Genomic DNA, 27,539 nt, shown 5'->3' on the forward strand with positions numbered 1-27,539 from the left:
ACAGAAAGCAGCTTCACACTGTGATGAGCTGGTTTTTAGTGTTCCCTGTAAAAAAATCAGGTTCACCTGCTCTGAAGACTCTTCTGGAGGTAAAAGCCAGTGAACCAGCCCTCAGGTCCTCCAGTGAGCTTTTCTGACTTAGTTAACGTTCCATGCACCTGTTGAAAACCTTAACCACACTCTCCACCCCTCTCCATCTTTTCAGAGCAACCTGAGGTATGTCTCTCTTTCTTTCCAGTGTATCAAATTCTGGGCCCAGACCAACACAAATGATACCTGTCCCTTTTGTCCAACTCTTAAATGACGGACCTGACTGGGAGGATGAAGAGGAGAAACTGATGTGAACAGGATGCGCGGGTTCCAGATTTCTAAAACTCTATATTTATACAGTGACATATACTCATGCCATGTACATTTTTATTATATAGGTAATGTGTGTATAGAAAGTCTGTATTCAAATGTTCGTAAATGAAAGTATGTATATTATGCAGAAATGGTCTGTCCCCCTCACCTTGCAGGTCCTCTGGGGGAAGCAGATTGTAGGTAAGGTGATGTTTCATTTGGCCTTGAAATTACGATATTCCTGCCTAGGGCTGTTTTCAGATACATGTAAAAACCAGCTAGGAAGCTGCTCTTGCTCTACGGTCACCCTGCTTTGGTTTGGCTCAGCCTCTAGTCCATTTTCTTAAGGCTCATGTATGCAGATTTGAACCCTGGTGCTCACCTGCTGTTCAGCCAGATGCCTTGCTCACTGAAAGCCTCCGGAAGCCTCAGTGCTGTTCAGCCCCTCTCCTCCAAATGGAGAAAATGAGACTGATTGAGGAAAACAAGATGTAACCCTGACAGTTTGACTTTTCATTTTGAATGTTTTACTGCGTTAACACTTGTTATTTGTACATGACATTAGGTTTACAGAATAGTCTGTTTTACATCAGCAAAATTCACAGTCCAAGAATAACAGTGTAACCAGGTCCCATTGCCCCCATGCCTCCCACAGACTTCTGTCCTCCCTGCTTCCTGGGTAGTCATCTCTTTAGAAACTAGCACAGCCCACAGGTCTGTTCTGGGCCATGCCCTCCGTTTCCACCACTGCCTTGGCTTCTGATCAAGCTCTCATAGACCAAGCTTGTGAAGTCCTCACCTTTTCCCCATTCACTTCCAGTTTCCTGGTCTAGCTATTCCCTCTTCCCCCTGAAGGTTAAGGCGGTTGGTTCACAACCAAGTTGTTTGGTGACCTTGAGTGAGTTCCAGGCAGGCACTGGGGTGAGGAGATGTCTGTGCAAAATTACTTTCAGAATGATCATGGGATATAGGTTTGAATTTTTGAAGCCAGAAAGCTATGGGGACATGTTTCCTATCAGGGAGAAAATGGAGACCAAAGTAATATGAAGAAGGGAAGTTATATTTCAAGTTTATAAGTCATTTGTTCTGTGGATAACTAGTTGGAACTGAGTCATTTTTCCACCTCTTCTTACTGAGCACTTCCAGTTCCTAGGTTTATACTTGGGAAAGCTGAGTTTCTATTAGAGCTTTGAATTTTTTCCTATCCTTTTATCTTTACTCTTGCAATGGCTTCAGGCAGATTTTTTACCAGCTGAGCCACCAGGGAAGCCCAAGAATACTGGAGTGGGTAGCCTATCCCTTCTCCAGGGGATCTTCCCGACCCAAGAGTTGAACCAGGGTCTCCTGCATTGCAGGCAGATTCTTTACCAGCTGAGCTACCAGGAAAGCCCAAGTAAAAATTAAGCATTAATAAAAAATTAGCTCCAGGGAAAGGATATTATTATATTACCAACAGCTGAATTTTTCCCATTCTTGGACCTGGAAATGCTTACTGGCACTGGCAGTACTTATGAGGGTAGCAAAGACTTTTCCTGTCAGAGCAAATAATTCTCTCCTCTGTGTTCATGTGACTCTTCCTGCTTTGTGTTTCACCCGGGACTGTCAGGTCATGAACATACTCTTTCTCCTCTCTTGTCTCACTTGCCCAGGTTTACTGACTGGCATCAGTATAAGGAGCTGGATTTCCCGGGATCTCCTTGGCATCTTGTAGGGTGACTGAAATGGCCTGAACACTCCCCACTGTAGAGGTCAGATGACCCACTTTTTTTGGTTAATGACATGTTAATGTCTCCCGTTTGGCAGCTATCATGAACAGGGAAGGCGGCAATGTGGAAGACCAGTTCTTTGTTTTTTTCACTTGGGGGAGGGATTCATTTTTTATCTTGGAATCTTAAGATTTTATCTCCCCTCAACTTTGCAGCAGCCTTCCGGCCACTTGCTGTATTTTTCAATATCCCATGAAAATTTAGAAATTAGAAATGGGTATAAAGAATATTCTGTTTCTTTTCCACAAATCCTTGACACCAAAGGAGTAAAGAGAAAAAAGGAGGGGATAGGGGGCTTAACTGCTTCCTAGTGAAAGCCCCTGGAAAGCCGGCTGCCACAGGGGGACAGTGTGGTGGAGGGTGTGTGTGGGGGCGGGGTCTCATCGCTCTCCGCTTTCTTGTTCAGGATCCATCCAAAAGCAACACTTACGTTTTGGCCTCCATTGTTCTCCCTTTTCCCTCTGTCCCTTGGCCTGCACTGGTACAAGCCATGTAGACCCACAGGGAAGGCCTCTGATGCAGTGAGTGGGGATGGCACAGTCATTTTTCTGGTGTAGATTTAAAAATAGAAATATATAATACATATTTTTACAAGCAAGAAGCTGTGGTCAAGATTTTTTTTACACTTCAGAGTTCATGGTTTCAGGATAAGAAAGGAAGAAACCATGAAAAGAAAAATAAGTACAAGTTTTCTCTTTTAAAGAAAAAAATCGGACAACGAGTCTTACTAATGAAGGGGTTGAGTTTTATGCCCTGGAAAGAGCTGGGGAAAGCCAGTTTTCCCCAACATGGTTCAAGAATTATAAAGCAGAACGTGGCATTTTCATTTCATAGAAGCAATTCTGGAAGTTTATTTACACAGTAAGTTCGGAACCGGAAGTGGACAGTCTCCAATCTTCCTGTCAGTCTCTGTGGTCATGGGGTGTTCCCAGCCAGCCAGAGCAGCATCAAGTGCAGTGGGAATGACGAGGACTCGGATAAAAAACTGTGACTCAGTATTCTTGTTTTATTGGTTTATGGCTTGTGGGCAGCTGACTGAGGCCAGGATCTCCCGAGGCCCTCCTTGTGTTTCCCTCTGCCTCTTCTGCAGGTATGTCCACTCTCTGCAGGTTCCATACCTGGAAGCAGTGTGTTGACCAGATAGGAATAGGATCCAGTGGAACAGTCAGAGAATTCAGCTCTTCCCACTAACACTGGTCTAGTCAACTGGCTTAGAACTGATAGGGAGGAAATGAACTTGGTCCCCACTGCCTGGCCCAAGAACCAGCCTGGGTGCCCAAGTCATATGAGGAATGGGAAGTAAAGAGGAGGATGGGGCCAAGGATGGCCTCCATCAAGGGACTCTTGTGGTGAAGGGAATCAGAAAGCCTGGCATCTGCCATCCTTTCTCCACGCAGCCTAGTTCCTGAAGGTGATGCTGCTGGAGCCAGAAAGCCCTGCGTTCCTGACACTCTTGGCATAATACTGGTGCCACTGTGGGATGCCTTAGCCAAGTAAACGAGGGCGACCTTGAGAGGGTGAGAAGGCAACGAAGCTGCTATGATTATGTCAAGATGTTACTACCACTTACAGCTGAACAGAAAGAAATCCAGGCAGGGGTACAGAGCATCAACTCTGTACCTGTTGAATGAATCTCCAGGATTCTGCTTTCAAGGATTAGAGAGGAGAGGACTCCTATCTGCTCTTAGCACCTCAGCTGCGAAGCTCCGGAGGAATGGGGCTTGGGCGGGGTTGGGGTGAACAGGCAGCCAGGAAGACAAAGTGCAGCCCTGTTGTATTTGCTCTCTTCTGGCTGATTTCCCGTAGGGCATCTGGGGCTCCTGGGGGTTGAGGATGTTTCAGTGCTGCCTATCACATGTAGACTAGAGGGTTCAGGTAGGGACAAGGAATTAATAAGGTAGAAACTCATTTGTCAGATGGAACCTTTTAGTGGGCACTTTTCCTTTAAGAGAGCTAAAAAGAGCTTTTTGGCTAGAGAAGCCCTTTTTCCCATCGCACTTTTGGTCAGGCTGCAACCACAGAAAAGAAGACACTGGGAAGCAACATCCATCTTAGAAGATGGGTTCTGTCTTGGAGATGCTGTCTAAAACTGGGCCTAGCGAGCAGGCACTTTCTAACCTTGCCTAGCATTGATCCTAGCTGTTCCCTGTCTTTGCACTCCCTCTCTGTCTCCTCATCCAGCCACCCCCGTTTGTACAAATTATTTGTACAAATTGTTTTTTAATAATTTTTTAATTCAAGAGGCAGTCTTTGCACCAAAGTTAGGTTTGTCTATACAGTCCCTATCTCTAAAGCAAATAGCAAACTGTGCGTCCATCCGTGCCCGCTGACTGGCCAGCAGGGAAACGGGATTCGCCCTCGCTCTGCCAGGGTACTGCAGACACCTGTGGGGGGTCACCTTACTTCCAGAAGTAAGAAAAGGAGAATACTTTGGGTTGGAGACTCTATAAAGGGATGGTGGTCAAAGGTTCAGGGCTGAAGTTTCCAGCAGCAGGATTTCCCAACTCAAGTTTGAGGTGACCAAGAGTATTCCCGCTGTCAGAGTACTTTTTCTTCCCTGTCCTGGTTCCTACAGGTGCAGTCCCTGCAACCCACCTTGCCAGCTTTTCCTTCTTCTCTGTCAAGACAGAGGCATTTGTGGGTGGGCAAGGCTCTTGAGGTGCCCCGGCCACAGGTGCCGTCCGTGTCTCCTCCTGGTGACCAGAGTGAACCACCAGCTGTGGTTCGGGGGGATCTCTCTCTCCTGCCCACACGCCTCCTCACTTCAGCAGGGAGATGTCATCAGCAAAGTCGTCGTGCTGGTGCCGCAGGCAGCGGAGGCAGCGCCACTGGCACACCATCAGGCAGAGGGGCAGCATGAAGAGTGCGCAGATGGCGGCCATGACGTAGGCTATGGTCATGAGGGTCGACTCATCCGTCTGGGGGATGTTGTAGCCACAGTCTTCCATGTCGGGGGTGACGAAAGGGCCTTCCACCGCTGCTGTCCTGAACTCATCGTGCACTGGGGAAAGGGCATATGTGAGTCACAAAGCAGCTAGGATTTACACAGCAAAACGAACTTCCTGGGACAGGCCTTGAAACCAGCCCTTGAGGAGGCTGTAAATCTCCCTTCTGGGTGATTCTTAGAAGCAGGACAGACAGCCAGTGCTAGTGGAGGCACGGCTCTCCCCCACAGGTTACTGGGGGCAGCAACCTTTTCCTGTCTCCCTGTCCAGTAGGAATGATACCTAAAATCCAGTCATTCTAAGTTGACCAAAAAGCCAACCCCACGTATACCTAGTAAACTCACCTGCTCCTGCTGAAATTCAGTGGCAAGCCCCTGTTAGTCGCGTTCAACTCTGGCTTACGGCAGCTGACAGGGTCACCGCTGGCCCAGCCTGCTCCCTGTGGATCTAGAGCTTTCCAGGGTGCCGAAGCAAATGTTACTGCTCCGAGTCTCCAACAGAGGTTGCCAGTCCAGGCAGGGGTCACCATGCCAAGCGACCACAAGAAGCACAAGCACTGACGCTAGCTTTTGCACAATGGTGGCCTCTGGCTTGAGGTACCTCCCTCCCAGGCCGACGGGGGCCTGTGCCCTCACCGCTGGACAGGGTGAGTAGACTGACCCCACACCCTCATCCCTGGTGCTCTCACCGTGGCAAGCACTGACAGCAAAGCCAATTCGTTTCCGGGCCCGATCAAAGACCACGTAGAAGCCCTCCATGATGACCGCTCCCATGACAGTGCCGGTGGATGACTGTGAAATGGCGAACTTGTAACAGTCGTCTTGGGAGGTGGCCACATCTTCCACTGGCCGCAGGTATTGCTAAGGATAAGCAGTCACAGGGTGAGAGTTCGTGTTTTCCTCTCTTCCACACCATCTCTGCCTTCTTGGTGTCGATGCCCTTTGGCTGCGTTTTCCTTTGCCAGCCCTGAGCTCCACGGGTTTGGTTTCCCCCAAAGCCCTTTACCACTGGGCCCTCATCTATTTTCTCTTCCAAGTTCCAGGAAGCCAGGCCTGCTGACTATCTCTTAGTATGTACATTGTTCTCGTCCTGGCATCCCACTGATTAAGGCTAGGGACATACCTGTGGAAGGATGGTGATGCGGAAGGACTGGTTGGTGACCTCACCCATTAGGTAGAGTGAGATGACTGGGAAAATGTTCCATGGGGTGGTGCCTGCTTGCCAGCACACCAGCTGCTCCCCTAGCCAGAAACCGTCTGGGAACTTCTCCGTCTGTGTTGGCAAGAAAGGGATAACAATGAGACCACCTCACCCCTCCCATTTTCAGATCACACTCACTGGGCCCTAGACATGAAGTATCTAAACCAAGGGAAGCTAAGCCAAAACCCAAGGATTAGAGGAAGAGAGCAAGAGTGAAGGCTGAAACTGACCAGGGAGACTGTGTGCAAACAGACAGGCCCATGGAAGAGAACCACTTTCAAGCGATCTAAGTAGAGGAGTCTGAGGGTAGGCGTCTTGGCTCTTGTGGAGGACTGTGCCCCTCATGACTTCCCGTGACACTGTTATCTTTGTACCCCAGTCCTTACTCCCACTGACCGAGGAGGCTGCCTTGATGGATTTGACAGCAGCTTCGAACACTTTCTTGGGTAATCGAAGGTTGGTGGTGCCACTGTCAACGATGCTCTTGTCATAGTTGTACTGAGAGGGAGAAGACAGGTTAGCATATCAAAAGCCTTTTTGATGCCAGGCGTTGGCCAGAATTGGAGGGGTGAGTCTGACTGCTTAGGGTCCTTCCTGGGTTGGCATCCTGGCTTTGCTACTTCTTTGGTGGATCTCTTTGGGCAAGTTACTGAACATCTGTGCCTCAGTTTCCTCATCTGTAACATGAGGATAATAATAGTACCTACCTCAAAGAGTTATTATAAGCATTAAATAAATTAATATATTTGAAGTGCTGAGAATTGTGCCCGGCACATAGGAAGCAGTCAGTAAACGTTAACTCGTATTTTCTTAGGTGGGTAGACATTCTCCAAATCTTGAAAATAAAAACGTCTTGTATAATACTTTTAACTTTTCATAATACATTTGCATCTGTTCTAACTGAATGTACATTAAGAATCTAGGTAAGGAATGCCCAAATAGTTCAACTGCTGGCTCCTGCTGTGTGTCAAGCACTGGGCTAAACACTTGATTCATTTTCTCTCTTTTCACCAGTCTTTGGAAAAGCTGTTTTTACTTCCATTTTGCAGATAAGGAAACTGAAACACAGCATAGTAACTTGCCTGAGGGCATGTAGCTAGAACAGAGCTAGAAACCAAGGCTCTGACTCTGAAGCCAGAGCCTTCTACAGCATCGGGTCACTCTGCCTCTCGGACGACTCGCCCAGGGTCACAAAGCAAGACGTGGTTTTTCCTTACGAGACGTTAACTCATGTGGGCCCCGGTCCCACGTTAAACCTCTGGTCCTGCTGTGACCTTTAGGTTCCTGGCAGTCCCGCGCTCAGCCCCCAACCCTCCTGCAGGTCCTGCCCCTATGCCTTATCCTCCCAGCCTCATAACTCAGGGTCTGGCCTCATGCTCTGTTGCTCCCCCTTACCTCTCCCTGCTTCCCCCTGGGTTTTGTTACCTCCTTGCAGTCCATTTTCAGATCCTGTCCATTGATCTCCACCCGTACAATGATCACCTCATAATACCACTCCCGCCTGATGGGAGTATACCAGAGGCTGCCCATGTACAGCGAGTGGTCGATACCCCCAATGATCTAGGGGAAAAAAAAGGCAGTACCCATGAGCCAACACAGAAGGACAGCAAGTCACCCAGAGTGCCAGCAGTAGGAGCAGCCATTTAGGGGCTGAGGGGGCGGCAGGGCAGAGCCCTCTACACATCCGCGTTCTCATTTTCCTGCATCTAATCAGACCCCGTCCTAAAGCGATCGATGCTCTCTTCAGTGTGTCAAGGATGTGTTCAGGGGAGGAGGCTTTCCAGGATTTTTAATTACTTGTTTCAGAATCACACAACCCTTGATATAAAGTTATTTAAACCTAAACCGGCACAATAAATGTGGAGTGAATGATAACTTGCTTATATTACAAGTTTTATTTTCTCTGCTTGTTGGAGATAGAGAACCATTCACCAGTTGTCCTAATTAATTAATAAATGGACTTTTAAACTCCTTACATCTCTGCCTTCTGATCGTCAGACTGAATCATCTTGATTTGAGAGGCCTTATTTTTACTTCCTTTGAAATTTTCCTAATCCTCTCTCCTTTCCAAGTTTACCATAGGAGCCTCAAATCCTTTCTGGAATGATGCAGGAAGACAAGGGTGGAAGAAGAAAAGTGGAGGTGGGGACTATACAGAGGTTTCTCTTGATTCTCACTAGTGGAGCCCAAGGCTGTGGTGGCGCCTCAGAGGGTGGGAAGCAGGGGGGCTCCCCTCTCCTAGGACCTACTCACCATGCTCCCTCCAACTGAGGCCAGCGCTTCCGACTGGTTGAGGGGGAAGCCAGCGCCGCAGAGCTGCAGTGAGAAGAGATTGGGCACGTGGGTCTGCTTCACTAGGGAGTCAAAGAATGGCTCCAGGGAGTCATCGGGCTGTGGCAGAGAGAGACAAGGAGTGAGTCCTGGCTCAGAGGGCCCCGGTGGAAAGAGAAATGGGGCAGGGGGCAAAAGCAAAACTTGGGAGGGTGTTCCTGGGGAAAGACCATCTTAAGGTACTGAGACTTGGTGGTGAGAGGGACAGCAAGGCACACTGGCAGTGCAAACAGAAAAGATCTACAGGATTGTTGATTCCCATCTGCTTAACCTGTCTCAGAGTTATGGGGGCCTCTCTCTTATTCTTAAAGATCTGAGAGTCAGTAGGAAAAATAGCCTGTTCCTCTACCTGTCAGCATAGTTCAGCCCTCTGTAGGGATGAAGTTCAGACTGCCACCCTGTCCCCTGTCAAGCAGCTCTTTAAACGGATTTGTTTCCCTCCCTCCCTCAGTTCCCTCCCGCCCCTCCTCTCCTCCAACTCTGTCCCTGTGCAGCATGCAGACAGAGTGCCTTGTTCCTCTCACCCGGGCGATCTCCGCATAGGCTAGCCCCAGGATGCCCTCCCAGTTGGAGCCGTTGATGAAGAACTTGTCTGATTCCGTGATGGCAGCAATGTTGGCGCGCACGGTGACGTTGGGGCCGTGGGGGATGCTCACCAGGTCGGTACCCAGCTCCCCCTCCCACTTGCCCTGGGTGTAGGGCACATACACGCCCTTCCGGAGGTCCCGGTACGTGCTGGACCTGTGCAAAGGAGGCAGAGATCTGTGGGTGCATAACCACAACCAGTACAGGGATCTGGCATCCTACCTACTCCCTGGTGCCTAATCTCATCCCAGGTATCTCCACGCTGCTGTCGGGCTGCTCCACGGAGCATCCGTAGATGATTTACTCAGGACAGAATGTCAAGTGGACCTTGCTTGGGGCTCGTTCTCCTGTGTCCACAGCTTATATTCCTAGATCTGGAGCTCAGGCCCTGCAAGAACAAGCCTAGGCTTTGTGTATTGTGCCTGCTTCTGCAGAAGGCACAGCTAGCGAGCATCTCCCACCTCTCAACCCCTGACCTTATCTCGCTCCTAAAGAAAAGGAGCCATTGACTCTTGCTGCCTTGGGACCTGGTGGTACCATCTGAGTGGTAGAGAAAGTACCAGGCGGGGTGAGTGTGGAATCTCTTCAGCAAGTTCGTCCAAGGACAGGGTTTGCACAGGCACCTCAGCAGGGTGGGTAGGCAAGGCACAGCCCTTGGAGGAAATTTGCTCATCACCCTGTGTCCTGCCGCCTGTGTGGGATCACACTGACCAGGGTGGGGGTGTGAGTAATGGGGCAGCGAGGGGACTGACCACGCTCCCTTCCCTGACTGCTTTCTTGACTTTGGAAAGTTAAAGCGAAGGGGCCTGAGAACATGGCTTTGGCATCTGCCTACAAGTCAAGGGATGGGATGTCAGCCTCCGCTCACATGTTTTCACACAGATACACCACTTCCTGCTCTTCTATTAAAGGGGCTCCCAGATCACCCCTCACTGCCCCTCATACCTTAAAAGCCCACTTCTACTGTCCCTCCCACCCGTTAGTCATGTCCAGCTGCAACGCCGGGGATGCACAGGGAAGCATTTAGCTTTCAGTCCCTGATAACCAGGTCAGGCAGTAGGATTGTGGAAGGCTTGTCCTTCGCTTCCTTGCACTGTGTCAGGTGAGGACACAGCAAAGGGAGCTATCACTGCAGCGTGCTCAGCAAGAGCCACTGAGGTCTGTGGGATGGAGCCCCCACGCCCCTCAGTTAAGGCAGAGAGACAGGGCACCCCGAGATTGTACTGTGAGTTTTGGGGCTGCTCTCCTCCCTCCCTCCCTCCCCCGGGAAGTTGCCCTGTCTTGGAACTGGAGCGTGTCCTGGCCGCCCCTTAACTTACCATTCCACCCAGCCTTTCTACTCCCCCTCTCCTGTCACTGGGTCACTGTCTGGGGAGCTGGTCCTTCTCCCTGCAGCTCCTCCCTGCCCAGACCCTCCTTGGCCCTGGGTCTTTGGAAAAGGGCCCTCCCCCTTGCTCTCCCTGGTACTCACAGCTGCCTCTGGTAGTAGCGGTGTAGGAAAGGGTGGGGGGCGGCCCCTACTGCGAAGTTACTGCTGCCTGTGTCCACCAGGATGTTGAGCTGCCAGAGAAAAGGGAGAGAAAGATGTTAGGACAGGAGGCCTGGACTCACTCCCTGCGTTGCTCTGTCCTGTACCCCCGGCCCGCCCCGGCCACGTGGTCTCCCTTTGGAGTGTCCAGGGTGAAGCTCCCAGATGCAGGACTGGACAGACTGGCCCCTGTTAGTACCAGGACCACAGACACAGGGTGGCGTCCTGTGACAGCCTCCTCATGGCCTCAGAAGCCTTGTGTCTGTTTCTGTCTTCTCTGCAGAACTGGGACGTTTTCTGTGTCATCAGAGCCACGTCACTGGCGCGTGCGTGTTCTCATTCCTGTTTCTGCCATCAGATGCCCTTCCTCACCCTGGGTTCTGGCCCAGCCTGTCTGCAGAGCTCGCCCTTTCCCCTCATCTCTGGTTCTAGGGGCCACGTCACCAGCAGGCAGCCTGGCTCATCCCCCTCCCAGCTCAGAGACCAGCTATTCTCGGAGCTGGCACTGGCCAGGGGCGCTGTGGGTACCAGGGTGGCACAGGGAGACCACATGTTTCTGACCCTGTCTGCCAGAATGGAGCTCCTCACGAAGGGCTCCCCTCTGTCTCAGAGGTGACCGAGACGTAGGAGGCCCACTGTCAGAGGTACTGGGGAGCCAGGAGCCCCGTGTGCGGTCCTGGTGAAAAGCCACGTCCCAGGCCCCGGTGTTGGCTCAGCGAAGACAGACAGCTGTCGTCCCGCCGTTCCTCGCTGTGCAGCTCCGTCTTCGTCTCTTCCGCCTCGTCCTTCTTCCTCCCGAGATGGCCTGACCCCTCCTCAGGCGGTCAGCCATTTTTTGATGCCTCCTCCATCCTCACAGGCAAAAAGGAAAGGCCCTGGTCCCCAGGAGCACAGTGATCTGTCAAGAGAGTCCTTTCTTGGCGGCTTACTGTGTCCTTCGCCTCAGCTCCTCCCCCGACCTTGGGGCCCTCCATTTCTGTATCGCTTCTGCTCAGTGCCGTGAAGTCAGCTGACCTCGGCTGTGGTGCAGGCTCTGACCTTGTCACCCTGGGCAGGTCACTGCGTTTCCCCCCACCATCTGGTTCTTTGGCTCCTTCCTGCTCTCAATGGTCCTCTGGGGCTCTGCTGACTACACCCCCCCCAGTGCCCACTTGCCCAGCCCTCGGACCCCACCTCCTCCCCCTTCCCAGCCCCCACTCCTGGCCTAGCTCCCCTGTCTTCTCATCCCCCCAGCCCAGCCCCTACCTCTCCCCTCTGTCCCTCTCCCTGGTCTCTTAGCAGCCACCAGCCCCAGATGCTGCGCTTTCAGAGAGAATCAATAAAGCAGGAGGCACAGCAGTTCAGATTTCAATCAACCAGGTTAATGATTAAAAAGGCTGCTTCACCCACCCACTCCTCAGGACGCCCTCCCCCACCTGCCAGGATTCTGGTCCCCACCCTGGGGGCTGGCCTCAGGTTTACAGGGATCCCTGTTACCAGTGGACCCCAAAGAAAGAGGGTCTCCTCCACAAGCTGGTGCCCCTGATTGGGTGGGGGGTTGGCGTGGAGCACGGGCGCCTGGCCGGCCCTAGGGGAAACCAACCACCCTTGACCCTGGAATGGCAGCCTTATCTGGGGGCTTCAGGCCTCCCCATTCCAACTCTCTCTCCTGCAGAGGGAAGAGCCCTCTCTGCAGGTCCTTCCCTTCCCAGCCCGGAGGCCGCCGTCTCTCCTGGTGCCCTTCCAGTCCCAGCCTTTCTCCTCACCTGAGGAAGGTCTCCCCACTCTGCCCAGGGAGGCAAGACTCCCTCCACTCCCCCCTCCCTCTAACAACCCCCGCCCCCCACCCCCACACCAGGAATTCAGGCTCCCACTGCTCCCCTTTCCTCCCCCTCTGCACCCTCCACAAAAAAGGGGAAACCAAAATAAAGCAGTTGCCATTTCCTCCCGAGCAAATGTCCTTCTGTCAGTTTGCCCTTTGCACTGTGACCCTGCTTCTGAGAGAAGTGATTTTGGTCCCGTCCTTCCCACATCTCTATCATGAGTCCCCTGGGCAGCCTGCAAGGGGAGGGTTTACATGCAGCCAGATCTTAGCTGACGCCCTCCCCTCTTATTTCACCAAATAGGGGCCTCCAGATGGACCCCCCCACCCCCCACGACTATCGTTCCCACCTGTCCTTGCTGTGCTGTGTCCTGCCTCTCAGCGGACCCTCCTCCTAGCTCGGGAGGATTCAACTCTCATGCCACCCTACCCCCACCCCTAAATCTGCGATTCTTCCTATTGGCATTTATAAATGCTTGTCCCTTCATTAAAAAAAAAATCTTTACTCTCACACCCGCCTCCAGTCACCCTCTCTCTCCTTTCCCTTCACAGCCAAAGTTATCGGACAAGCTGTCTTCATTTCTCCACCTCCTACTCATTCCGCAACCCATCCTCAAACTGAGTCTCGCCTCTATCCCTTCCTCCGCTCTAGCACAGCCCTTACTACGGTTACCAAGGATTTCACATCACCAAATACAAAAGACTGTTTTCAAATTAATCGTCATCTCACTTGACTTCTCCAGAACATTCAGTGCTGCTGACCCCTCCCTCCTTAATAGTTATTTTTTATTTGACTGTGCCAGTCTTGGTTGAGGCATGTGGGATCTAGTTCCCCAACTGGGGATCGAAGCTGGGCCCCCTGCATTGGGAGCTTGGAGTCTTGGCCACTTGACCCCCAGGGAAGGCCCCCTCCCTCCTTGAAACACTCGTCCCTGTCCCCCTGTGGCATACTTTCCTCCCACCTCTCTGATGGATCTTCTGTCTACTCTGCGGGTTCATGTCAAGGCCTGGGCTTTGGTCCGCTTCCTCTCCCACTCTGCTGTGTCCCCAGGCCATCTCACCCATGGCAGCAGCTGTAATTACCACGTATATCCCTGTGACTCTTGAACTTAAAGCTCTAGGTTCTCACTCTTTGTTGAACTGCCTCAAAGACACCTGAAATTCAGGATGGCCAGGGCTGACCTTACTTGGTCCTGCCCATCTGTCTTTTCTCCAAAGTTGCCTCTGTTAGTCACCATCCATCTGTTCCGTAAGTCAGCAACTTCAGAGACATCCTAACACCTTCCTCTTCACATCTCTATCCAAGGCATCAACGAGTCCTGTCCAGTTAAGCTTAAAGGCCTCTGAAAGTATTCACTTCTTGCCAACTCTTTTGCCACCCCTGGCAGAGCTCTCATCGTCTCATCCTAGAATATCACAATAGCTTCTCAACTGGTCTTGGTACATCCACCTTGATCTCGCCAACTTGTTTCTGTACTGTGGCTAGAATGTTCTTTCCAGAGTGTAGATGTGACCAAGTTACCCTCCCATGTCAATGGTTTTCCTTTTGCTATTATAATAAAGATTTAAAGCTTTAATGTTTCCTATAGAGCCCTTCATGGTCCAACCCTGCCTCCTTGTAGCCAGCCTAGCTTGTCCCATACTTCCCCAAGCCCTCTGCCCACTAGCCACACTGGCCTCATTTCAGGTCCTCCAATCAGCCATGGTCCCTCCTCAAAGACTGTTGCGTGGGTCATTCACTCTACATGGACCATCCTCCTTTCCACTTGCAGTTCTGTCTAGTCATCATCCTTCAGTCTGAGCTCAGAAGGGACTTCCTCAGGGAGAAAGACCAGGTCATATTCTCTTGTTAACATGCTTCCATAGGACTTGCCACTGAGTCTCACCTTTCCTTGTGTCTAATTTTTTTTTAAATCTCCATTGTGTCCCCAGTGCGTATCACAGTGCCTGGCGATAAGTATATCTTATTTATTTATTGGCTGTGCTGGGTCTTAGTTGTGGCATGCGGGATCTAGTTCCCTGACCAGGGATCAAACCCAGGCCCCCTGCATTGGGAGCACAGAGTCAGCCACTGAACCACCAGGGAAATTCTCATAAGTATTCCTTGAATTAATGAATGGTTGGAGGAAAAAAGGGAAAGAGCTAATGTACCCTATTTTCAGGGTGAGGGAGGGATCTCTCAGTGGCCCCCAAACTGTGGGTGTTTTTAGATTATAGGTGTGGCTCTAGCTCAGACCTGCCTTCCTCTCACCAGGGCCCCTGGTTTGACTGGCAGCCTGGAGTGGGCTGCCGTCTATGGGGTCGCACAGCGTCGGACGTGACTGAAGCGACTTAGCAGCAGCAGCAGCTGGAGTCCTTGAATCATCTTAGGTCTTCCCCATCCCTTGGGGCCAGGTCAACTCAGAAGCCTCTGTAGCTCTGGCCTTGAGATGCCCAGAGGGCCGCAGCTTGGGGTCAGGACTAGGTCAGTGCCAATCACTTAACAAACAAGCATGCCCCTGGGGGCCTTTGAGGGCTGGTAGCTTCACAGGGAAGTGCTAACAAGCCCTACAGGGACCAACACACCTGCCCATTCTGCTCTACTAGCAAGGCTCCCCTAGAGTGGTTTGCAGCAGCAGATCTTGGATGATGAGACAGGCATGGAGCTGGTGAGTTCAGGGTAAACTCCTTGTCCCCCAAATCCCACCTGTCTTGGCCCCTGCTCTCACTAGCAGATGGGAGTTGTTTCCATTCTTCTGGATGAAAAGAACCTTCAGGAGTCATCTGTCTACTTGCCTGGAGAGATGGGAGCTTGTTCTCATTCTGAGAGTTCTCCAGTTATTAAGAGTTACTGCTTTGGCCAAACAAACACAACTTTTCTTGGCAGCCTATGCTAGGGTCTTACCACTTTTGCATACCTCTGGGAGGGGGCTGTAACTCTGATTCTTTCTGCTAAAGGAAAGTCTGTTTCCTTCTGTGTCGGCCTCAAAAGTCTGTTTCCTTCTGTGTCGGCCTCAGAGTTTATGGGGAGGAGCCCTTATAGTCTTGTATCACAAGCCTCTTGGTTGAGATGTAGGAGCCTTTCTTCCATTTCACGGAGGAGAAAACTGAGATCAAGGGAAAGGATTTAATCCCTGTTACACACAAGCCTTCCCAGGTGACACTATGGTAAAGAGCCCACCTGCCAATGCAGGAGACATAAGGGACATGGGTTTGATCCCTGCAACAGGAAGTTCCCCTATAGGGGGGCACGGCAATCCACTCCAGTATTCTTCTGTGGAGAATCTTGTCTGGAGTCTGGCGGGCTACAGTCCCTAGGGTTGCACAGTCAGACATGACTGAAGCGACTGAGCACACACACAAGCCACAAAGCTTGGGTCGTTTGGTTCTGCCCATCCATGAGAGTCTGCTCTTTCATCTCCTGACATTCCTGTCTCTCATTTGGAAAGGAAAGGCAGATTGTTTCACTAGTGAATCATTACTGCTGTGTCCATGCCCTTGTGTGATCCCCCGTAACTTTGACTCGGACTTGGCCACATTACTTGATTTGACCAATGGGACACCAACAAAGGAGGAAAGCAGAGGTGTGTGTGTGTGTGCACTGGGCGGGGAGGGCACTGGCCTCCTGGGGTGTGGCCCTGGGATTGTACGTGAGGAGGCTCTGTCTTGCCTCCTTGAGGTTGAAAGACTTCATGGAGAAGGAAGTGCGGCCGGCCCAGCTTCATCTGGCCCCCAGCTGACCCACCAGCCACGTGAGGAGCCCAGGTAAGCCTGCTGGAGAGCCACAACCAACCTACAGAATCCTGAGCGACGATGACTTGTTTTACTTTGTTACTCTGCATCAGATAGCTGATTAAAAAAACTTCCTGAATTAAATCCTGAGACCCTTGACGTTGGGGATGCCTAACCACTCATAAGTCAACTCCAAATGCCATCTCTTCCCTCTCTCCCCCTCTCTCATCATGCTTCTCAAGTTTCACAGGAGCACAACCATCTGTCACCTGCTCATAGTCCCTTCCCTTTGCCTGAAATGTTCTCTCCCTGTTTTGTCAAACTTCTGCTCAACTTCCAAGTCACCATTTACACGTTCTTTTCCCCAAAGGTCTCGCCCTGACGCCCCAGCCCAGCCTGGACTCTCACAAGTCCTCAAGAACACATGCTGCTTCGTCTACCCCCTCATCCAACTTGAAGCCATTTATCCGATGTCTGTCTGTCCTACACATGGCGAGCTCCGCAAGGGCAGGGGGCATGTTTCTGAGCTTATTATCTAGTTCTTACCTAGCTCTTAGTAGATGCTCTGTAACGATTTTTCTTAACCATAATTGCCTCATTTGGTGCAGGTTTCTGGGACTATAGATTCTCGCTATTGGTTCTCAGCCCTAGGGTCCTTTCAGGGGTGATTTCCAGTCAGACACTGTGTATGGTGATGATAACAGTGGATGCCCACCATACCCATGAAATTGACGGAGTAGCTGCACAGGTTCTTAGAGCAATTGGAGTGACTTCAGGACTTGCTGGTCCCAGAGGCTTCTGAGTCAGCTTCGTCTGCTTTCCTAAGTGGATATCCCCAGACCTGAGTTTGCCCAAGGCTAAGAGAGAGGGGCAAGGAAGGACACAAGGAGCAAGTCAGCAGCTGGGCATGGCAGAGGGCCAGCGCAGCACGCAGCTCCTGCCTCGAACTGAGTCTGGCAATTTTGTCCCATCCAGGCGCCTCCCACTTTGACCAAGTCAGCTGACCTGATAGAAATGGACTCCTGTCCCAGACATCCTCTGCTTCCACTTCGCTCTCCAGGCTGAAGCTGGCAATTGATACCTGGGAGCAAGCAGACTCCTTGGTCTTGGGCTTTTTTTTTTTTTTTTTTTTAAAGAATCCCAAGGAGGCTGGGTCATCCCAAACCCTAAGGGTGCCCTTCCCACTTTAGACAGGCTGCTCCGTTTCCCCTAGGCTCAAACCCAGCTCAACTAATATTTATCAGTGCTTCCTATTCAAATGCAATGATAAATGTAAATGGTCAAAAAACATGTATGCCTACTATTCTGAAACAACAGATCTAAGACAATGGTTTTCAAATTTTTTTTTTAAGCAACAGAAGCTTTTTCCAATCTCATGCATTATTCCAGTGTATCGAAGAGAAAAAAGCAGAAATGCTGTGGTTGGAAGAGAGATTTTACTTCCTGTAACTCCATCCCGTCCTTGCCTCGAAGTGTCTCTTTAGCACCTTCAGTCTCCACGAAACCCACTTAGGAAATCCTGCTCTGAGGGCATCACAGCCACTGCTGCCTGCTTACTGTTAGATGGTGTGTTCTTCCTGTTGTCTAACCTCATCCCATCCACAGCTTACAGGGGCTGTAATCATCTCTATCAGGTGAAAATGAAGCTCATCTCTGGCATTTACCCACTTTCCCCCGTGGTGCCCAGTTATGTCCCCTACATAGGTCTGTTTGCTCGAACCATAAGGAGACGCCAGGGTTCAGGCCTTGGGCTATCTGGTGAAAATTCCACAGGTGCTGGAGTCAAACAGTTGGTAGTGTTCCCCAACCCCAAGAGGCCGACCCAGAAGTCCAGCCTGTACGTGGTGGGGTTACAGTGGCCAGCAGCCAGGGTAGCCTCCTGCCAGGAGAAGCCCAGGGAACTCTAGGACCAGGAAAGTGGTCTGTTTCCAGAACTCCCCACTGCCCAGGCCCCCAAGCCAGGTGGCCCCCAGCAGACAGAGAAGTTAGTTGTCAGGGAGGAAGCTTTCCTGAGGGATGTTTCTCTTCCTGGATTTTTAACCAGTTTTCTGCTTAGCTCTTTACCAGAGATACCCAAGAAGGGCTCCTGACTGCCTACCTTAGTGAGAGGACACAGTCATTCCTCAATGCCTCCCACTCCCAGCTCTGAACTCTTTCCTTCCAGACCTGGGGAGGTGAAGGAGGAGACAGGCGTGAAAGGACAGCCTGAGAGTCCTAGCAGAGGCTTATGTACAGTTAAAGCCCAAACCCCAATCTGGAGGTCGCCTCCCAGTGCTGAGGCCAGCACTGTCTGGGGTTGTTGGGTTTTGGGGTTGTCTAACTTAAAGGGTGGTTCTTTGAGTTCAAAAGTTTTCAACCTTTTAATTAATTGTAATTAATTTAATTTTCAACCTTTTAACTCAATCTGCCAGTCAATCAACCAAACCTGGAATTCCACTGTTTAAAAACAAAACTGACCTATGCTGAGAGGCCTGGGAGACTTGGAGGCAGGTGGGACGGGGGCGTGCCTGGTGAGTGGAAAAGTGGAAGGTACAGGGTCTGCCTGCTTAGCTGTCTCCTAACCTCTCCCTCACCCTTGAGGTCCTGTTACAGAATCCCACAAATCACAGTGTGAAAATCATTCTAGGGAGGGGTCAGGAAAACCACTTCGTGTCTTCATGGTTTTTTTGTTTTTTTAGAAAATATTTATTTGTCTGCACCGGGTCTTAGTTGCAGCATGTGGGACCTAGTTCCTTCACCAGGGATCGAACCCTGGCCGCCTGCATTGGGAGCATGGAGTCTTAGCCACTGGACCACCAGGGAAGTCCCTTCATGGGTTTTGAGACCCTGAATCTTCATAGTTTTCTTTCTTTCTTTTTAAAAATATTCATTTACTTGGCTATGCTGGTCTTTGCAATACTCAGGATCTTCAGTCTTCACTGCAGCATGTGGGATCTAGTTCCCTGACCGGTGATGGAACATGGGCCCCCTGCAGTGGGAGCACGGAGTCTTAGTCACTGGATCATTAGGGAAGTCCCACTTGTAGTTTTCTACTTTTCTGATTACTTTTCTTTGCTCTCTTGATCTCTGTACCCAATAATCTTCCCATAATCATTTCTCTCTTCTCTCTCCATTCTCTCAAAGAATAAGTCTGTTTGCTAATTTGACTTCCATAGCTACCTCTCTGCAGGTGATCCTCAAATCTTCCTGTCCAGTCCCAACTTCTCTCCTGGTTTCTAGATCCCCATTCTCAGCTGAGGGCTTCCCCAATGGCTCAGATAGTAAAGAATCTGCCTGCAATGCAGGAGACTGGGTTCAATCCCTGGGTCGGGAAGATCCCCTGGAGAAGGGAATGGCAACCCACTTCAGTGTTCTTGCCTGGAGAATCCCATGGACAGAGGAGACTGGTGGGCTACAGTCCATGGGGTCACAAAGAGTCATGACTGAGTGACAAACACTTTCACTTTCATTCTCAGCTGGTTGCATCCACAAGAATTGTCCACTGGCATCTCAAAGTCAACCAACATGTCCCAGACTATAGAGTGCTGGAACGAGCCAAGTATGTGGATTTGGAATCCAAAGATCAGGATTTGAATCTCTGTTCTTCCATAACTGAATAACTTGGAGCAAACCACTTATCTCTCTGAGCCTCAGTTTCCTCCTCCCCAAAAGGGACATGCTAATACCTTGCCTGTGTAATGAAAGCAGAATAACAAACATGGAATTTTGGTAAACTGTACTGTGCTGTAAACGTGCTCAACTGCTCAGTCATGTCTGACTCTTTTACAACTTCATGGGCTATAGTCTGCCAGGCTCCTCTGCTCACGGGATTTTCCAGCATACTGGGGTGGGTTGCCACTTTCTCCTCAAGGGGATCTTCCTGACCCAGGGATCCAACTGTGTCTCTTGCATTTCCTGCATTACAAACAGATTGTTTACCTCTAAACCGTCTGGGAAGCACGTTGTGCTTTGAAAGCTTGTTCCTTTTGTTGTGTATCCTGACACAAACACAGTCAGAGAAGTTCAAAGGAAGTGGACTTCTCTTCCCTCTCCCCTACCAGGGGCAGGGAACATCCGGTTGACCGGACAGGTGATGCCATCTCTCTGAAGACTTCTTCTTCACATCTTTCAGACCCGTGCGTCCTAATTGAGATTCTCTTCTTGGATTCTAGACCATCCAAGTTATCCTGCAGCCTGGAAATGTGTTCCTGGAACCAAAATTCACTAGACCATCTCTCTGCTGCCTCCAGAATGAAGCCCAACCTCGAGTCAGCCTCACAGCATCCTTATCACAACTTCCAGCTTCTTAGCATAGCTCATGTCTCTCTTTTTGAAGTTTTTCTCCCCAACCACTCTCCAAATAGCAAAGCTTTCTCATTTTTCTAGGCCATATTCAAATGCTACCTTTTCTAGCAAGCCTTTCCTAACACTGTCAGAAGTAGCCGCTGCTTTCTGTATACTTCTAAGACTCACTGTTCTTCTGGTTTTTGGTGTGTTTTTTTTTGGCCATACCTTGCAGCATGCAGAATTCCCAACCAGGGAGCAAACCCACACCCCCTGCAGTGGAAGTGTGGAGTTTTAACCACTGGACCACCAGAGAACTAACTTCTCATTGTACCAAATGTACTTGGTCTTACATGATATTTAGGCACTCGTATCTGTGTCTTACACCAAATCATGAGCGCTCCAAAGACTAAGACTGACATATCCTTCTCTTTTGTAAATGGTAGGTGTTCAAAAAATATTTGTTAAACTGAAAATTGACCACCACCAGATTTCAATCCTAACAGTTAAATTATGAGCCCCATTGTTTGGATGGTGATATGCATACCTTTCCAATGAGATGACATTCTTTCATTGAAGCGAAGAGAATGAAAATGCTTTCTTGAAGAGCTCCAGTCCTGCACTTAAAATGGCTCATCAACAGTTCTACTTAGAAGTCTTACACTTTATTTATTCATTTTCTGGACACTTTTTAGGTGCCTTTTCTGAGTATGATGCTATCATAGATATTAGCTAAGGAGAAATGAAATCCTGCAGAAAAATAATCAATTAAAAAGGACATTGTCCTCAAGAGCTTGGTGTTTTATGAAATTTTTATGTCACAAAAAACAGTGACATATGCTGATGAATACAGTAAGGGAGATGAGAAAATGGAAGCAGGATCTCTAATAAACTCTCTAATAAACTCTTTTCTCCTTCAAGATACACAAATAGGTAGGTAGTAAGGCTGAGTAGGGCTTTCCCAGGTGGCACCAATGGTAAAGAACCCATCTGCAAGAGTTCATAAGAGACGCGGGTTTGATCCCTGGGTCGGGAAGACCCCCTGGAGGAGGGCATGACAACCCACTCCAGTATTCTTGCCTGGAGAATCCCATGGACAGAGGAGCCTGGTGGGCTACAGTCCATAGGGCTGCAAAGAATTGGACACGACGGAAGTGACTTGGCACAGCACACATGCAAGGCTGAGAGGGAAGTCAAGGGTGAGACAGGGTCCAGTTTACTGACCAGCCAACTGGCCAGTTATTTTTCAGTCCCCATTTCTTCTGCTAGAATCTTAAAATGGTTAAGACTTTTTATATAATGCAGGAATTACTGGAAAGAACAAAATAATCTATATAGAGTTTATTTTAAAACTTTTATAAGCTGTAACCATAAATACAAAGATATATTCGTATATCCGCACTCCTAAACCATCCCCTGCTGCCAACTTTCTCACAAATGGTCTTGTCATTTTCTAATTCATCCCAGATGGGAATCTTAAAATCGTCTTTGACACCTTCTTCCTCACCCTCACACCAGTGTTACCAAGTCTGGTCTAACTGCCTCACACCGTCCCTCGCAGCCCGGTCTCCCTCCCATTTCCCCCGCTTACAGACTCACGCTGTCCTTGTCACAGCCCTCTACACTTGGGCCTTTGTGATAGAGCCTCCTGCTACCTGCATCCCTCAGTCCCATTCTTTCTACAATTCAGATGTCTCTTTCTAAAAGATTGCTTCTTTTGTCATTCTGCTGCACAAATTCAATTTTCCCCTCACTTTGGCAGACCAAAGTCCGGCCTGGGTTTCTCACTGTCTCCTGAACAAACACACGTAAACCCAAACACACACACCTCGTTCTCTCATTCACTGTGTCCTCACTTGGTCTCAGGGAGATGGTGGGAAGGGGTGGATACACAAATGAAGCACGCAGTTTGGGGGGACCTTTCTTCACTGAGATGGCCTCGCCCCTCCTATCCATCCTTCAAGACCTTGCTCACAAATGCTCACAGCACATCTCTGTGAGACTTTGCCTGATTCTTACCTCCTCCAGGACATCTATAGGGACTTCCCTGGTGGTTCAGTGGTCAGGACTCCATACTTCCACTGCAGTGGTCATGGGTTCAATCCCTGGTTGGGGAACTAACATCCCGCATGCCATATGATTCGGCCAAAGTAAATAAATAAAGTGAAGAAAAGAACCCCTCCCTCAGAAGAGTATAGATGGAAAAAAATTAAAAAAAAAAAAGCAAAAAACACCTACAGAATCCACTCACTGTATTACAGGTCAGTAATTTTCAAACCTGAGATTCAGCCTGAGATTCTGACCTAGGTATGGGTGCGTGGTGCGAAGTCGCTTCAGTCGTGTCTGATCCTTTTGTGACCCTATGGACCATAGCCCACCAGGCTTTGCCATCCATGGGATTCTCCAGGCAAGAATACTGGAGTGGGTTGCCATTTCCTCCTCCAGGGACTTAAATTTTCACTTCCACACTCAAGCTCTTTGAGGCAGAAAATACATTTCCTGTCTCTTTGTGGCTCAGTCTCCCAAATCCAGCAATTAGTTGCCTGGCACACAGAAAGTGCACCCCAAGTTTCACAGTTACTTGTTCAGGGCACTGTGCCTTTCACGTTCTCATTTGGTGCTTCCAAAGCCCAGGGTCAGGAAAAAGGGCATCCTTCTCCCAGACTGCTGGGGGGAGAACTGAAGTCACCGAAGAGCACAGACTGGCTGGCGTTGGCCTGGGAGCTGTAAGACAACCCCCAGAATTGCCCCATCTGCCACGGGCTCCTCGGGCTGGTGCTGAACTTTAAGCCTGCTTTCCCCTTCTCCTGGGAAGGAGGGGGAGGGAGCTGACATTTATTAGGAAATTGCTCTCTGTCAATTCCTGGGCTGAGCGGGTGTACACTTTATCTCAAGGGTCCAAGGAAGTATGGTTAATAGCCCCCCATTTACATGTTCTACATGTAAAATGTGGAGGCTCAGAACACTTAAGTTTCTATGCTTCCTTGCAGAACGCAGAAGAGGCAGAGGTGGCCAGGCAAGTTAGAAGAAAGTGATTTCACATTTACTGGCGGTCAAGTATGTGTCTAGGTGCATTGTTTTAGATGCTTTCACCTACAAAGTCTGTTAATCCTCACTATCACCTTGCAAAGGAGATCTCATATCACCCATTTTAAAGACACAGCAAGAGCCTCAGAGAGGTTATATAATTTTCCCAAGGCCACACAGCTGGGAAAAGGAAAGGCTGTGGGTTGTGGAGCTGGCATTCCGGGTCTGTCTGACCCCAAAGCTCTTGTTGGTCCCACAGTCTGTCCTGTGTCCATGTCACAGGATCTATGCACAATTTGCACAATGCATCAGTAGCAGAAACGGGAGTAGGAACCTGGTCCCACAGCTTCCTGCTCCCTCACAACACCTGGCCTCCTGTTGGCTCAGGCTGCGAGAGGCCTGGATTCAGGCTCTGTCCTTCTACTGCCTCAAGTCCGATTATAGTCCCCTGTGCGCTATAAGGGGGGGAGCCCAGAGCCTGGATCCGCTGGGGGGTGGGGGTGAGAGATAGGCCTGGGTGGCATGGACCTTGAAAGGCTTGCTTCCATCAGGTAATTGGAAAGGGGGAGTGTGCTTCTCCCCCAAATTTGGTGTAAGTGCTGTTGAGAAGTCCAGGAAGTGTAGCGGTTCCCTCTGCCCATAGACACACTCCCACCTTGGCCGACCCTCCCAAGGACAAGCCTCCCAGACACAGATCCGGGGGAGGGGGGTGGCTCAGAGATGTGCAGGCTCAGATTCAAGGTGACACGCACCAGCACACACTCAGCCATCCTGCTACCCATGCCCAGACTCCCCCACCGAGGAGGCAATGCTCACAGAGGTCAGCCACAGCAACCCAGCAGAGGGCTGCTCGTGGCCAACTCCAACCCGGACAGGGGCGCAAAGGTTGCACCTTCCATGGCCACCTAGGAGGTACCTTGGAGGACTGTCAGGAAGCATGGGGCGTGGGGACCTGGCAGGCAGTGTTTTCTCCATCGCTGCCACCCCCAAGCACCTATCAGCTCATGGAAAGAGTCTCATGCGTAGAAGGGGGCTCTGGCTCCTTCGTTCTATGCAATTTACAATCTGTCCTTTCCCCAGGCTCAGTTCAGTTCCTTCTGGCTAGTGCTCAGGGAGGCATTAGGTGGGGGAGGGGCTGGAGTGCAGGCTGCAAAGGGGTGGGGAGGAAGGAGGGACAGGGGAAGGCAACACTCAGCTCACAGCTTCTGGCTAGAGTGGAGGTCACAAGAAACCTCGCTTCACTGCCCTGCGGCCGCCCAGACAGAGAGAGAAAAGGGCTGATCCAACTCAGGCCAGGATCCCTTGGTCAGAACCCTAGATGCTGAGATTGGGCGACCAAGATCCAGAGCAAAGGGGTGGGGAGACTCAGGCATGGTGTGGGCTGACACCTGTTCACAGCCCCTGTGGTTTGGACTCTTCCCCAGATCAGGCCTCCCCAATCCACGTGTTTTTCTTGCCCCCAAATGCTTCCTGAGGGGTGTGTGTATAAGACTAGGAGTGAGGGGAGGACAGTCAAGGGGAAGGGAAGTGGGAAGCGGGGCTTTGGGGCTGAATGCTGCCACTATGATCCCAGAGGACATGTTTGGGAGAGGATCCCTCCAGCCCGCACCATGCAGCCCCCATTTTAGCAGAAGCCCCCCGCATGCTGCACCCCCAGCCTCTCTTCCTCGGCTCATGAGGAGGGAGGGCAGGGCTGGCCCAGCGACCTTACCGTCTGTGGGGGGCTGCCCACGGTCATCTCCACGTAGTAGCCCTGGCCGGACTTGCCCCTCAGGTTGTCCACCATCTCCACAAAGCTGCCCCTCCGGCCGGGCTCCTCAGACTCCTCGTCGGTCTCCCGGGGCAGCCGCAGCCCCAGGGGGGCACCCCCCAGCCCGCTTCGCAAGGGCAGCCGGATGCCGGGCTGGGAGCCGTGGGCAGGCAGCACCCCAGAGCCCATCCACAGAAGGAGCCAGGGCAGCGCTTGGGCCATGGTGGGCCCTGGCCTCGGGGCACTCTGGGCTCACTTTGGCCCACGTCCGTCCCTGGGGCCTGCCCCCAACTCTGGGTGCTAGAGGTGGCTTCTCAGGAGAGTGAGCAGGAAGGCATCAGGGCTCCAGAGCCTGCAGGCCCTTCGGCCGGCCCCTGGGCCAGGAGGTGGGGATCGGGCAGGAGAGATCCTCAGAGACAGGAGGGGAGGAGACGGCTCCGGAGCCCGGCTACATCTGGCTGGTGGTCCAGCCTCAGCGGCGGTCCGGGAGAGGCCGTCTCAGGCCCCCCGGGGGGCTGGGCGGGGCAGGCATGGCAGGTCTGAGGCTGCTTTCCTGGTCTTCCTGGTGGGGCGGCGGCAGGGAAAGGTCAGGGGCTCCAGGCTCCTGCAGCTGCGTTTGTGGCTCAGGCCACCATAATCCCAGCTCCCAGCTCCCAGGCAGCCCGGGGAGGCGGAAAGACTTGTGGTGGTGGCTGTCAAAGCCAAAGGGTTTTCGCTTTTCCCTGGGATTGCTGGGAAGTGTAGTCCTCCCACGGCAGGCAGCCTGGCTTCCGGGGTTGGTGAGGGGTCTGGGATGCCCTCTGCCGAGCCGGAGTCCACCGTGCAGAACCCTGGGAGCGCGGGAAGGGCCGTGGAGATGGAGTGGTGGCTGACCTCTCTCATTTCGTTAGTCCTTCACTGGGCATTTCTGGAACACCCACTGTATGCCAGGCACTCTGCCAGGCCCTGGGGCCACAGAGAGAAATAAAAAAATGCACATGCAGCACTCAGAATGATGGGACTTTAAGAAGTAGGGGTTTGGGGGTGGGGAGAGTCCCTGGGAAGACTCAGTGGGAGGAAGTGATAATTAATTTGAACCTTAAAGAATGGGTGCATTTTCTAAGAGCAGAGATTTGGATAGCAAGACTAAGGGGTTTAGAAGGGTATTCTTAGCAGCCAAAGGAAAGAGCAAGGTCAAAGGGGAAAATGCAGAGAGTGGTCTGCTTTCACTGGAGCCTGAACCTGCAGGCAGGTGAGAGCCACCTGGGGCTTCTCTCAGCTGAATCTTTTTGTGTCTTTGGTGCTCTACCCGCCCTCACTTCCACCCTCATTGAGGTGAACCTTCAAGCCCCTACTGATTTCTGTGATGTCAGTGAGCTGAAGGTTATGGCCATGCATAGCTCTAAAGTGTTATCATTCCAAGAAGTATCTTTATGTTAATTGGTAAGAGCTTAAAACAAAAAGCTTTAGAGCTAAAATAGCTAAAAGGAGAAAAGTCATATGATTATGTTAACATATTATTTATCAAATGTGAAATATATTGTCAAATTTCAGAAGTCTTGATTAAAGCCAAAGAGAAGCTTTTTAAACAAGATAATAAAAGAGCATGGAAAACATAATAGTAACAGGCTAAAGTGATTCCCCCTGGTGGCTCAGAGTCTGCCTGCAGTGCGACCGAGACCTGAGAAGATCCCCTGGAGAAGGAATTGGCAATCCACTCCAGTATTCTTGCTTGGAAAATCCCATGGATGGAGGAGCCTGCCAGGCTACAGTCCATGGGGTGGCAAAGAGTTGGACACGACTGAACGACACTAGACCATTCAGGTATGACGTAAATCAAATCCCTTATGACTACACAGTGGAAGTGAGAAATAGATTTAAGGGACTAGATCTGATAGACAGATTGCCTGATGAACTATGGATGGAGGTTCATGACATTGTACAGGACACAGTGATCAAGACCATCCCCATGGAAAAGAAATGCAAAAAAGCAAAATGGCTGTCTTAGGAGGCCTTACAAATAGCTGTGAAAAGAAGAGAAGCGAAAAGCAAAGGAGAAAAGGAAAGGTATAAGCATCTGAATGCAGAGTTCCAAAGAATAGCAAGAGGAGATAAGAAAGCCTTCCTCAGCAATCAATGCAAAGAAATAGAGGAAAACAACAGAATGGGAAAGACCAGAGACCTCTTCAAGAAAATTAGAGATACCAAGGGAACATTTCATGCAAAGATGGGCTCAATAAAGGACAGAAATGGTATGGACCTAACAGAAGCAGAAGATATTAAGAAGAGGTGGCAAGAATACACAGAAGAA

At 50.6% G+C, this 27,539-nt stretch overlaps 2 protein-coding genes across 15 annotated transcripts in view; one reads left to right on the forward strand and one right to left on the reverse strand.

The window, feature by feature from the left end:
- RNF214 (ring finger protein 214) overlaps positions 1-8,228 on the forward strand; it is a 51,569-nt gene extending 43,341 nt beyond the window's left edge. For all 8 annotated transcript variants that reach the window (XM_086339388.1, XM_086339389.1, XM_086339386.1 and 5 more), the window contains one exon: positions 239-8,228. In XM_086339388.1, the coding sequence (XP_086195514.1) occupies positions 239-304 (66 nt within the window). In that variant the 3' untranslated portion in view covers positions 305-8,228. The remainder of the gene's footprint in view (positions 1-238) is intronic.
- BACE1 (beta-secretase 1) lies at positions 847-26,148 on the reverse strand. 7 transcript variants are annotated; one of them, XM_086339400.1, is made up of 10 exons: positions 11,943-12,010; positions 11,259-11,595; positions 10,641-10,729; positions 9,109-9,325; positions 8,507-8,644; positions 7,679-7,813; positions 6,650-6,751; positions 6,176-6,325; positions 5,742-5,913; positions 847-5,109 (listed from the first exon to the last, which is right to left on the reverse strand). In XM_086339400.1, the coding sequence occupies exons 5-10, from the start codon at positions 8,507-8,509 to the stop codon at positions 4,868-4,870; spliced, it is 804 nt and encodes a 267-aa protein (XP_086195526.1). In that variant the 5' UTR covers positions 8,510-8,644; positions 9,109-9,325; positions 10,641-10,729; positions 11,259-11,595; positions 11,943-12,010; the 3' UTR covers positions 847-4,867. The 7 variants fall into 7 exon arrangements, with proteins under 7 accessions (XP_086195526.1, XP_086195522.1, XP_086195525.1 ...); XM_086339396.1 differs by lacking the exons at positions 11,259-11,595; positions 11,943-12,010 and adding an exon at positions 25,211-26,148; XM_086339399.1 differs by lacking the exon at positions 11,943-12,010 and having other exon boundaries at positions 11,259-11,680.
- Between the last annotated feature and the right edge of the window lie 1,391 nt (positions 26,149-27,539).

This window comes from Bos grunniens, chromosome 15 (assembly GCF_055505025.1).
Source record: "Bos grunniens cultivar Pamir isolate PY7600 chromosome 15, Bosgru_T2T1.0, whole genome shotgun sequence".
Taxonomy (NCBI): domain Eukaryota; kingdom Metazoa; phylum Chordata; class Mammalia; order Artiodactyla; family Bovidae; genus Bos; species Bos grunniens.